The sequence below is a fragment of the Chionomys nivalis genome, chromosome 2 (genome assembly GCF_950005125.1).
Source record: "Chionomys nivalis chromosome 2, mChiNiv1.1, whole genome shotgun sequence".
Classification (NCBI taxonomy): domain Eukaryota; kingdom Metazoa; phylum Chordata; class Mammalia; order Rodentia; family Cricetidae; genus Chionomys; species Chionomys nivalis.
Genome location: NC_080087.1, coordinates 114,100,932 through 114,113,825, shown reverse-complemented (window position 1 = coordinate 114,113,825; position 12,894 = coordinate 114,100,932). Strand labels below are relative to the sequence as shown.

Below are 12,894 nucleotides of genomic sequence, written 5' to 3'. Positions count from 1 at the left end.
TGAGAAACTCTGTCTCAATGAATGATGGAGAGCAATAGAAATAAATATACACTTAACGTTGACGTTTGGCCTCCCCATGCATGTGTGTGAACACATATATTGTATGAACCACACATGAATGAATTTAAAATTTCAGAAGTCTACGGTTCTTGAGTTTTAATTAGCCTTGTTATCTGTGAAAGCACGAGTTCAAAATTCTAAAAGGCTAGGGATGAAATGCCCAGGTTTGGCTGGAACAGCACTTAAGCATAGTAGCTAGTCTGAATGCTCGGATTCATTTAAGGTCAGAATTCATTGCTGTGTTCAGTGAAATACCAAAATAACGATGAAAAACAGACTCGGCAGATTACATGCCTCAATAGGCAAGGCAGGGTCTCTATTTGATATTTGCTTGTTTTGGCCAAGCATCACTGAGATTATGTGAGGTGGGATTCTATTTCAGACGTCATTTTAAAATAGATTAGCAGATGCTAAGAGAGAGACACTGCCGACACGTGAAATGGTATGGAAACCTGCAAGGGACGAGTCTGCACCCCGCAAAGATGTTGTGTTAGATGAGGAGACACTGAGGGTGACACTCAGACCCCATGGGGAAAAAGTCACACATGGTGGTACAGGTTTGTGATCCCAGCCCTGGTGAGGCAGAGACTAGCAGCTCTCCAGGGCTCGCCAAGCAGTCATATCAGCCGACTTGGCAAGTTCCAGGACAATGAGAGACCCTGTCTCCAAACAAAAAGAAATGGAGGTGAGTGATGCCTACAGAGCAGCATCTGAGTTTGTCCACTGGCCTCCATACTCAGCAAACACATCCGTGCTAACTTGTATTGAGAGAGGGAGAGAGAGACAGAGAGAGACAGAGAGAGAGAGACAGAGAGAGAGAGAGATCAGGCAAAGCCATTGAAAAAGGCAAGGACAATACCACAGGCAATTAAACATTCTTAGCCTGAACCACAATGGCTGGGTTTTGTGTGTCAACTTGACATAGCCTCGAGTCATCAGAGGAAGGAGCCTCAGTTGAGGAAATGCCTTGATGAGATCCAGTTGTAAGGCATTTTCTCAATTAGTGATCAATGCAGGAGGGCCTATTCCACGGCAGGTGGTGCCATCCCGGGACTGTTGGTCCTGGGTTCTATAAGAAGGTGGGTTGAGCAAGTCATGGAAAGCAAGCCAGTAAGCAGCTCCCCTCCATGGCCTCTGCATCAGCTCCTGCCTCAGGGATCCTACCATGTTTGAGTTCCTGTCCTGACTTCCTTCAGTTGGTGAACAGCAATGTTGAAGTGTAAACCAAATAAACCCTTTCCTCCCCAACTTGCTTTCTGGTCATAGTGTTTCTTCTCAGCAATAGAAACCCTAGTTAAGATAACGCCCATACTCAAAACCTAACTGGGAACACACCCACACTCTTAAGCTCACTGGGAACACATATATACTCACACACTCAATGAGAAGACACCTACACTCACACACTCGCTGGGAACACACCTACACTCACACACTCACTGGGAACACACCTACACTCACACACTCACTGCGAACACACCTACACTGATGCACTCACTGGGGACATACCTATACTCACATTCTCACTGGGAACACACCTACACTCACACACTCACCGGGAACACACCCCTACACTCACACATTCACTGAGAACGCATCTACACTCACACACTAGCTGGGAACACAACTACACTCACACACTGACTGGGAACACACCTACACTAAGACGCTCACTGGAAATATACTGACGCACACACTCGCTGGGAACCCATGCACACTTATACACTGGGAACACACCTCTGCTCACACACTCACTGAGAACACACCTACAGTCAAGTCAACTTATTTTTCTCCAAAAGAAAAGACAGGAGAAGCCACTCTTCTCTACCTCAGATGTCATATAACACATGCTGACTGCATAGAGAGTAAAGTATTAACTTCTCAAAGATTAACTGTCCCAATTTGGGCTCACTTTTTTTTTTAAACAAGAAAACAATACAGATACAAAACCAAAACATCAAACTGTGTAAAGAGGACAATTTCTCTCTCTGCCTTGCCTTCAAGTTCCCCACCCTCAGAGGATCCCTCTCTTTCCATTGGTGTCTAGGCACGGAGAAGTATATTTAGTCACATGTGCCCACACTGCTGGTGATTTGGGTTGTTTCATTGATACTCAAGTGGCACACTGCCTAGTGCCTGGGCGTCTTCACGTAATCCCTGTTTTCACAGTTCGTTCTGACATGCTCCTCGTCGCGGTCCCGCTCACACAGTATCAGCACGTGCGCATCCACTCCCTGCTGGTGAATGCCTAGGTTATGAGGTTATTATGCCCCTCTTCAGGTGCTGAACAACACCCTGCAGCGAGGATTCTGGCACACTCGCCTTTGCACATGCCAGAAGTGTGTGAGTGTACATTCTTACACCAAAGGAACGTACATTCAAAATCTTGGTAGATGATGCAAAGTGTCTTCCACTGGTACTGTGTCAGCTCACACCCTCCCCTTAAATCCCAGTTATCATCTAGCTGCTCCCTGTGTGAAGACTCTAAAATCTCCCTGCACCACAAGCAGATGGAAGTGTCCAGGGCTGAGCTATCTTTGGTTGAGGAATCACATTCACTCACATGGCTAGAAGGAACAAGGAGAGTGAATTTTAGGAGGCTGCAGACTTTTGTAACAGGAAAAAAAAATAAATGCGTACAACACAAAAATAAGCTTGGAAAAATCAAATAAGATTAACCAAAAAAAAAAACAAAAACAAAAAAAAAAAAAACAAATAAAAACTGTTCCAGAGCAAGCATCACACTGGGGAAATCTCAAATGCACATGAACTCAACGGGGACAAATCTCATTGTCTCTGTAAAACAAGCAGGGGACTGAGTCTTAGCTGGGTTAAAGAATAAGGAATAAGAGAGAACCAAGAATCAAGGGCTTTTCATTCCTTGAGTCAGAGTAGAGATTTTTTTTTCTATTTCAGTTACTTTGCAAAGGTCTCTGGTTATCAAGGGACTTGATCTCACCCCTGTGACCTTTATCCCCAGTAGCCTGCAGCCTTAACAAAGCATCCTTGAGACCTGTGAGGTTGGGTTCACAATTTAGTTTCTTCCTCGAGGGAGCAGCAGAAGAAGGGGTAGCTATAGACTGGGCTTTCCCTACAACTAGAAAGCGTCCAGACTGAAGACTGAATCTTATTTTCTTGGTGTAATCTTGAAATGACCCAACTACTTCTTCTCTGTTCCAAATAAAAAGAATTCAAGGAAGGGCTGTGGTTATTACAAGATAAAACCTCTCCAACACCCAGGCAATTCTATAAACAATTTTGATTGAAAAAAATATCCAAATGGCCTCAGGCTGTGTCTTATCTCAATGTCCATTTCACAGATATGAAAGCTGAGACCCAGAGAGTGACGAGTTTAAACACATTCTGAAAACATATAAATCATATACCCATGCAATGAATCACGTATTCAACAAAGTAAATTTTCCATGTACAGAATGAATTCATGTACTTACCCCATATTCATATTGTACAGTAAAGAGAATAAAAATTAGTGACCTACGAAAAAGCAAAAATATAGACTGAGTGTTTGCTTTAATAGGAAACAACCTAAGCAGAGTAACAGTACTAAACTCAGAAGGCTGGTTCTCACTCCTAACTGCTACCATCAGACACAGTCATCAATGTCACCGTCTCTGCAGAGGACTGGTTCTCACTTGTAACTACTACCATCTGACACAGTTATCAATGTCACCGTCTCTCCAGAAGGCTGGTTCTCACTGCTAACTGCTACCAGCTGACACAGTCATCAATGCCACCATCTCTGCAGAAGGCTGGTTCTCATTTCTAGCTTCTACCATCTGACACAGTCCATTCAACCATCTCTCTGGCTGGCATCATTGCCTCTCCTCTTTTTATCAGTCAAGGAAGATGTACTGAAGGCCTTTGGTGTAGATATATTGAAGGCCATGATGCTGGAGTCCACAGGGGCACCCAGCTTGAATGAACGGATGAGTGAGGAGGAGGTTCAGATGACTCCCCAGAAAGCTGGAGGAAAGTTAGAGCAGACAACTGTGGTCGGGAACACACTTGAGACCAGTGTATCTGAGTTGTCACTTAAGGACCCATTCAAGAAGAAGGGGAGGTAGATGAAATGTTGCCTGAATGAGAAGAGCTTGGGCTGAGTGGGAATACTGTGGAATTATTAGGGAAGCGTGATGTGGTCCACAGACAGAATCCACCTAGGCCTTTGCTGCTACAATAAACAAATTTTACCAAAATGAAGGATGTGATCAAGAAAGACCAAGCAAGCGTTTGCTGGGGCATCCATCTCTATGTCAAAGCCTTCAGTGCACATTGTCTCATTTGGTCCTTGAGTATCTGTGGTGAGTTGGTGCCCCGGCCATACTATACATACTTCTCTTCCCACCTCTCCCTGTGGTGGCAGGAGCACTGGAGCCAGGCCATGGACTTGGTTTTATGTAGCCTTTCCCACCTTGGAAACATGAGCTAAGTGAACCTTCTTTTTCCACACTCTGGTCCTTTCTCTTGGAGTGAAAGAAAGACTACAGACCATAACAAAGGGTTATGTCTGGGTGTGACCCTGATTAAGAGACCAGAAGCTGGGGGGTCTCATGTTGAAATCAAGGTATTTGGGGCCTGTGCTCCTGAACACAGAGAGCCTGGTTCTCACCTTTCGCAGATTTTAGAAGTGCCCGTGTTCTTTGACTCATGATCCCTTCCATCTCCAAAGCTGCTGCTCTCTGGCCTCTGTTTCTGCTGAGACACCTTATTCACTGGTGCCGGACTCCCTCCTCCTTCCACATCTGAAAGTCCCTTATGATGACATGGGATCCACCCAGACAGTCTAAGACCCCCACTCCTATTCAAGGTCACCTGAATTCTATTTGCAACCATGAGTTCCTCTCCTCGTGTAAATAACATATTAACAAAAACTGGGGTGTAGACATCCTTGAGGCCATTAGCCTGCCCACTGCATTTGGGAACGTGTTTTGTCCTCATCCACTGGTTTCAGGGACCCTGAAGTTCCGGACATTTATTGCTTTGCTATTTGAATCTAGTAAGTAAGATAGCAGGAACCCAGGGATTTCAATCGCAAGCACAGATTTGCATTCAGTCATGATGTGGGTGCATTTTGGGAAAGATGTTGGTATTTAAAAGTCAGAACAGGCCCCAAATGGCAGCAAAACTTATTCCATAAAGACATACACACCAAGGATACTCACCAGGGGCCTGTGACTGAGGGCTTGGTCCATCTGAAAAAGCACCTCATGAAGACCTTGCACACAGATACCTTCACTGGTGAACTCTGTGTCCAAAATCCTCCTCCAGTCTTCTCCTGCCTTCCAGAAGACTCTTGTGGACAGTTGGGAGTCTGTGTCCTGTGTTAGAATCTGCATGTGTGAAATACAAATACGTCTCTCATCACAATGGTGTGCAATACAGTTGAGAATAACGGCTTCCTTTATTCTGTCCATGAGGAAAACATTTTCTAAACAACCACAATGACTGTTGACATAATCATCTTTTCTTAGTGCTTGTCATACTGAATAAATAGCTTTAGAGACTAAAATATTTTACTAGGGGTAAGAGGGTAAGGTAGGGAGGGGCAGGGACATAGAACGGAGAAACAGGGTGGGGTGAGAGATGAGGAACTCATGAAAATGCATGAAGGAACCCGTAACTTTGTAAGCTCTCTGTAAAAAGGTTTTTCTTTTATTTTTGCTTTATGCGTACAGGGTGTTTTGCTGCATAGGTTTGTGTACCAAGTGCATGCAGCGTCTAAGGAAACCAGAAGGGGGCGTCTGATCCCCTAGAGCTGGAGTTAGAAATAGTTGCCACCATGTGGGTTTTGGGAAGTGAACTCAGGTCCTCTGAAAGAGCAGCTAGTGCTCTTAGCCACAGAGTGATCTCTCTAGGTCCTCACAGACTAACTTTAAAAGAAAAAAAGATATAAAATAAGAATTGAACTATTCACAAATCCTTTATATGTAGCAAATATAGTTTTGAAAAATGAAGAATTGTGAGAACTAAAAGCACATTTTTCACCGTAGACTTGCACATGAATACTCATAACAGCAAAACCTGGAAAAATACAGTAATGGAAAAGCAAAATATTATACCATGTGACAGAATATTATTTAGCCTTAATAAGGAATTATACACAGATATGTGCTGCTATATGGATGAAACGTGAAATCTTTGTATCAAAAGCACATAGACAATGGGCGAATCCACAGAGATAGAAAATAGAATAGTAAGCATCAGGGGGAGGGGCAGATGGAAAATTGGGGACCACAGGGTTACTTTGGGGATGGCAGCTATGTTCTGAAATTAGAGCGTGGTCCTGGCGTCCACTGTGCCTGTATCTGGGACTACTCAGCTACACACCTGAGAAGAAGTAAAATGCTGAGCTTCGTTTTTTTTTTATTTTAATTTTAATTGTAAACAGGAGAAACTATATTTTTAAACTTGACCTGAAGGACTCTTTCCTTTGATCTGAGGTCTCTTTGAAAAATGAAGGCATCTCAGTTTTAAAAGTTTGGCTCCTCTGAGGCCCTGTCCTCACGGGAACTGGTAAGGAGAAGGGAACCGGGAACGTCCGATATTACAAGCTATCTTTTAGTTTCTGGATGAAAGCTGGGCAAATGAGTTCACCACGGTGTCGACTGAAGACTAGTTTCCTGGTGAGTGCTGGAGTCGCGTTCCGTGATAGTTTCCAAACCAAGTAGAGATACAGTCAGGGAGAACGCATGCATAGTTTCCATCCCCATGCTGATTATTGTAAATAGCTTTTGATTTAAAGTTACCTTCTGGAAATGAGTCTCAAGAAAATGGATTATTATTTTGGAATGAAAATACAAGTTGCTTTAAATCACTTTAATTATACTCAATATTGTAAACAAATGGAGAATTGTCCAAAACTACGGAAAATCAGAGATATTTGCATTTTAATTAAAAATAATTGGTGCAGAGGCTGGAGAGATGGCTCAGTGGTTAAGATTACTTTCCCAGAGGACCTGAGTTCAATTCCCAGCAACCACATGGTGCCTCACAACCATCTGTAATGGAATCTGATACCTTCTTCTGGCCTGCAGGGATACATGCAGATAGAGTACTCATACCTTAAAAATGCATAAATAAATAACTTTAAAAAGTAATTGGTGCAGTTACTCTCCACAGTCAGCTAGGCACACTGGGAAGACGCTTTCACAGGGGAACACTATTAAATGCAGGGGATATCTGCTGACTACTGTCCTAACATCTGGAGTTTCTCAGCACACTTGGATGGATGATTTCTGGAAACATCAAAATAAAACCGCTCAAGCATTATTGTAGAAATATCCAGTATGTTATAATGCCACCACAGTTCAATTTTCACTACCAATGGGTAAAATTGTTGCACATATATTCTTTAATGGAAATGTATGATGCTCAGTTTTTATCATGAAATTGTATTTACATATCATTCATTCCATATCTACTCTATTGGTTTTGTGTGCAGTTGCATATGTGTGTGCAGTTGCATGTGTGTGTGTGTGTGCATATGAAGGTCATAGGTCAAAGCTTGGTGTTCCTCAGGTGCCATTGACCTTGTTCTTTGAGAAAGAATCTAGCATTAGTCTGGAGTTGGCCGAGCAGGCTTCTCTGGCCGGTCTGTGAACCCAAGGGATATCTGGGATGTCTTGACGATGGGAGTAACCCAGTTTCATTTCTGCTGTGATATAACACCTTTACAAGCAACATAGGGAAGAGGGTTTGGTATGTTTACACTTCCAGGATGTGACTCATCCCTACAGAGAAGTCATGGATGTAGGACTACTGGACACACCACATCTGCTGTCAAGAACAAAGAGAATGAAGGTACCCATGCTTCCTGCTTACTCTCATTAAGCTTCTTCCTGTCTTACACAATTCAAGATTCCCCACCTAGGTAATGATGCTTCCCCCAGTGGGCTGGGTCTTCCTACATCAATTAACCGTCAAGACAACCCCTCATAGACATGTATGCAGACCAACCCAGTCTAGACAATTCCTCAAATGAAACTCTCCTGTTGGGTGGTTCTAGGTTGTGCCAAGTTGAAAGTTAAAACTAACCAGGGCAGAGAGCATGCTCTTCTCTTGAAAAGAGTAAAAAGGAAAATTGTAGAAAGAGAGGTGAGAATCTTGATCAAAGACAGAAGAACTCCATGGAAGAATCTGTACCACAGCTGAGAATTCAGATGATTTCTTTTTATTCTCCACAAAATGAGTTATATAAGCAGTTTTTGCTACCCTGAGGTATGTGTGCTTTTGTGTGAAGTGCCATTCTAAGGGAGCTACCAAAGGGAAGAAATGGTCTATCAGGAGCAGATGGTGGATGGGTGTGCATTTATATGTGTGTCTGTGCAATGCACAGACCAGCCACACAAAGACATGATATGTTATATGTGATCTATGGGGACTTTCTTGGTTTCTGCGGTGGCCATTGTTAAGCATATTAAAGTATTTGCTTTGGTCCAGCTTTCAAATACATAAAATATTACCCTGTCTTACACAGAAGCCACCCTCTGACTTAACATATTGCATTGATGGCTGATGCTGTGTGAAACTAGATGAGACACTATGTTTCTGATGGAATTTACTGCCGCTACAAAGAATATAACTCAAACAGCCTGAATTGCTATGCCACCAGGATATTTGCAAACAGAGTTAGATGATCTTCACAGTTAGTGTGGGCAGAAGTTATGTGTCTTTTGATGGAAGCACTTTGCCCCTGTTGACTGTTACTGAGAAAAGGCATATTCCTGGTGATGGCATCCTGGTCCTGCCTTCAGTCCAGCCACATAAGGACGTGGTTGGATTTTCTATTATCTGATTCCACCTCCTCAGCCCTATGGGAAGAATCACAATAAACTCTGGATTCAAGGCAACCCAACTCAAACCCAATACATGCCTCTGTGACAGAGAACTCAGACTCTAGGATGGGGAATAGTACAGAGAGAGGGTCTATTGGAGAGCAGAAATAAGCACCCCGAGAAGAAGAGATGTGGAAGAAGAAAGATGCATCAAGCCATGCTCCAGGGTAGAGTCCAGGTAGAGAATGCTTGAATTTGGGGGAAAAAACAAATGCTAAGTAGTCACAAAAAGCTGATGTCAGAGAAAACGCAACAAGAGTCTATGATTCGCTGAGAGGACGGAAGCTGCCCCACTCCTTCCGGTAGTTTTACTCTCCGTTTCCTGTGTCAGAGTGAATGGCCTGCCTGTGCAGACGAGGCGGATGGAAGGCCTTCTCCTTCCTGAAGGGTCTAAGGCTGTTCCACTCGCACAGAAAGCTTGCTTGCCCTCCAAGAGAGTGATTGCACGTCAGCACTTTAGCCATTTTCTAAGCACCTGCTCATGGCAGAGCCCTGTTATGTCTCCAGGCTTCTCCCCAGCTCTGCCCAAAATACAAACAGAAGTACTCTCTTGCATGTGTGACCAGCAAATGCCACCATGTTGTCTTGCTCTAACCCCTTGTGATTCTTAATTCCACTTCGCTTGTTTGTAAAACAAAACTCCTTGGTTTCCAGCTCCCCTGGGAGCCTTATGAGTCTCTGCTCAATGTTTTCCAAGTGCACCAATCTTGGGAACCAGATCTAAGATCTTCCAGATTTCCACGAGTTGCATCATGGGAAATTTGTTTTCTCTGAAACAGGATCTTGGTTTGGAGCCCTGCTGTGCTCTCATCAACATGGGCAGGAGCCAGGGTTGGGAATCAGAGAACAAGGAGCTAGGCTTGGACTTTTCTGCTCACAGAATGCTTATAGAAGTTAATCTTTTTCTCCATTGGTGACACCAAATCTGTGAGTTCTGTTAAGTGCCCAGGTTTTGTTTTTTTTCTGTGAAATTACTTCCTAGTTACTCAATGAGTACATGGGCTTTCCACCCAATACAACTCTCAGAAGGTTCTTTCTGGTGATAAACGGTTCGAATTGTGCAGGCAACTCTTTTGTATATTTTTCTTTCTCCAAACTAGCATTTTCAATGTTTGAGCTTTAATTCGAAAGGGGAGCGGTGCTGAAGAGGTGATTTAGAGGTTAAGAGCACTGGCTGCCCTTCCAGAGGACTGGGGTTCAACTCTCAGAAGCCACACTGACCAACAACCAGCTATAACTGTAGTACCAGGGGATTTGATGCCCCCTTCTGGCCTTTGCAGGCACTGCATGCACATGGTGCATAGACACACATTCAGGCAACACTCATACACATACTTTTTTTTTTAACTTTCAGAGAATAGGAAACCACTCCTAGTTATGTGTAGGGGAGATTTATTTACCGCAGTCCACTGGAGAACTTCCTTCAATGACCTACACCTTCCTTGCTAAGTGTTAAGCTGTTCAGGGCTACATATGTTGAGCTCAGTTGTCAGAGCGCTTGCCTAACATGCATGAAGCCCTGAGTTCCCCAACACTGTATAAATAGAATGTGGCAGGGCATGTCTGGAATCCCAGAACATGGGACACAGAGGCAGGAGGACCAAAAGATCAAGGTCCATCCTGATTGCATGGTGATGTCAAAGCCAGCCTGGGGTACATGAAACCCTGTATCAATATAGAAGGATAGAGAGATAGAGAGGTAGATAGATAGATGAATGAGTTAACAATTTCCCAATATACGTGTTAGTTACTTTTCCTGGTTTTATCTTTTAAAAATAGGACTGGCAATATGGTCCACTCGATGATGGCATTTGCTGCCAAGCCCAAAGGTTTGAGTTTAGTCTGAGAACCGACATTGTGGGAGAACTGACTCCCCCAAACTATCATCTAATCCCACAGACATACAAAGACATCCCCTACACGCACACACACACACACACAATCGATAGATAGATAGATAGATAGATAGATAAAGTGTAATACTTTTTAAAATTAGAATTTATTCTCACTAATACATCTGAAAACATAGAAGCAATGCATGTTCACGGGGAGCCATGTGTTAGTACACACATGCATTATGTGATTGTAAACCAAGAACCCTCTCTCCTCAAACATTTTCTCGTTGATCATCTCTTTATGTTGAAGATGTACAAAAGACATTGCTGTGGTGTCTAAATATACAGGGTACAGTTATTCTACAGCCACTGAGAATTTGACCCATCACCCACTGGCCAGCCTCTTCCTGCCCCATTCTCTCTTGACTTTCCCAGCTCCTCACCTTCTGCCCTCAGCTCCTAGAAACCCATATACAAATGACATAGAGAATGATGTGAGTCTCTCTGTCTGGCCTATTCTACTTGACATTACGAGCTCCATCCAGTACCATTGATTTCATTTATTTAAGCTGATTCTACTCCAAGACACACCCCCTCAAAAAGGAAAAAAAAAAAGCTTACAACATGGTTTATTTGAGTTCCTTAGCAAAAACATTTAACCTTGTTTCACACAAGATTCTTCATGTGGGTCATGAGTCTGTGTGGTCCGAAGACCCTCGGAATGTGGCTGCAGCTTCGTGTTCTCTAAAAGGAAAAAACTTGTCAACTACTCAAGTAAATTCTTGAGAACTACTCTAAATTCCAGCCGGAACAGAACGCCCCTGGCATAGAGCCAGCCCACCCCACCTCGCCTACCCGGTAGACCTGGTTCCAGTGTCTGAACACTGCAGTCCTTAGATGACACTGGAATTAGGTCTGTTCAGCCAGAGACAAGCGCGTCCTACCTCAGCTCGCCCACTATTCTGGCAACATGGGCGTCTATTATCGCTTCCCGTGTGAGGTCTACCTCCTGATATTAACTTGACAGAAAACAGAAAACTTGACAGTAACCATAAAAATGCCACCTCTAGGTACAAAATGGTACTGTTCTAAGAATGCACAGCTAACTTTCAAAATCAAACTGGCCTCGGACCTCCAAGCTCCGAGTGGCATCCTTAGTTTAGAATGCTCTTAAATGTGCCACTGAAAGTTCTAGACTCCAGCTTTCCCTGCATCTATGAGTTTTCTTCCTGCCCATGGAAGTATGCTTATCTCAGCTCTCTGGACCTTCCAGACTTTTGAGACCTGCCGGTGGAATGAGATTCCTACAATAATATCAGCTGATTCCTTTGGCCGGGCCATTCCCCCAAGGGCAGTGGGAAGATGACTCTCCAAGTGGAAAGCCTCTGTGGTTCCTGTGTAGAGTCTCCTTCCCCGCATGCCGACCTTGCATCCAAACAGTTAGGGGATGAGAGTTAGAAAGGTTAGGATTCACATATTCACTACCACCGCATGGCCAATTCATTAAGTAATTAAGACAGATGTTCAGTTAGTATAGCCCTGTGCAAGGCCATATTTCCTCTGAGCTCAAGATTTTCCAGTACAGAAAATTAATAGCTGAGGGGTCCAAATGAGTCTGAAACAATAGCCTGTGCAGTGCCTGGCTCAATAACTGTTCCTTCCCCCCATCCCTTCCTCTCTTCCTTCTTGACTCCCTAATTAGTAAGAGAAGTAAGAAAAAACTTTCCCAACATGTTGGAGAAGATTATAGATATAGAAAGTTAGGCTAGCCCAAAATAAGAGATGATTTGATCTAAAAGAGAAAGGATACAATAGTTTTTAGGTGGTGGAGACAGGTAGCTATCTAACTAGTTAGTTAGAGATGAGATGGGATGAGATACTGTTAGTTAGTTAGTTAGTTAGTTAGTTAGTTAGTTAGTTAGTTAGTTAGAAATGAGATATTGTTGTGAGGGTCAGGGCTGATCTCAAACTCCTGAGATCATGGAATCCTCCTGTCTCTGCCTCCTACACAGTTGCGTCTGTGGACTTAAGTTGTGGGTGGGGCTTAACAACCTTTCAAACATCAAAGAAAGGGAATCATTCAGAAGGGTGACTCTTCAGTTACTGTGGAAGAAGGAAGCATGCCACGGGACAGTACTAGGTAG

The 12,894-nt window shown here is 43.5% G+C and overlaps 1 protein-coding gene across 1 annotated transcript in view; it reads right to left on the bottom strand.

The window, feature by feature from the left end:
• Col4a4 (collagen type IV alpha 4 chain) overlaps positions 1–12,894 on the bottom strand; it is a 119,349-nt gene that overhangs the window by 98,648 nt on the left and 7,807 nt on the right. The window contains exons 2-3 of the mRNA XM_057761899.1: positions 5,244–5,411; positions 3,513–3,555 (exon numbers count right to left, since the gene is read on the bottom strand). Of these exons, the coding sequence (XP_057617882.1) occupies positions 3,513–3,555; positions 5,244–5,290 (90 nt within the window). The 5' untranslated portion in view covers positions 5,291–5,411. The remainder of the gene's footprint in view (positions 1–3,512; positions 3,556–5,243; positions 5,412–12,894) is intronic.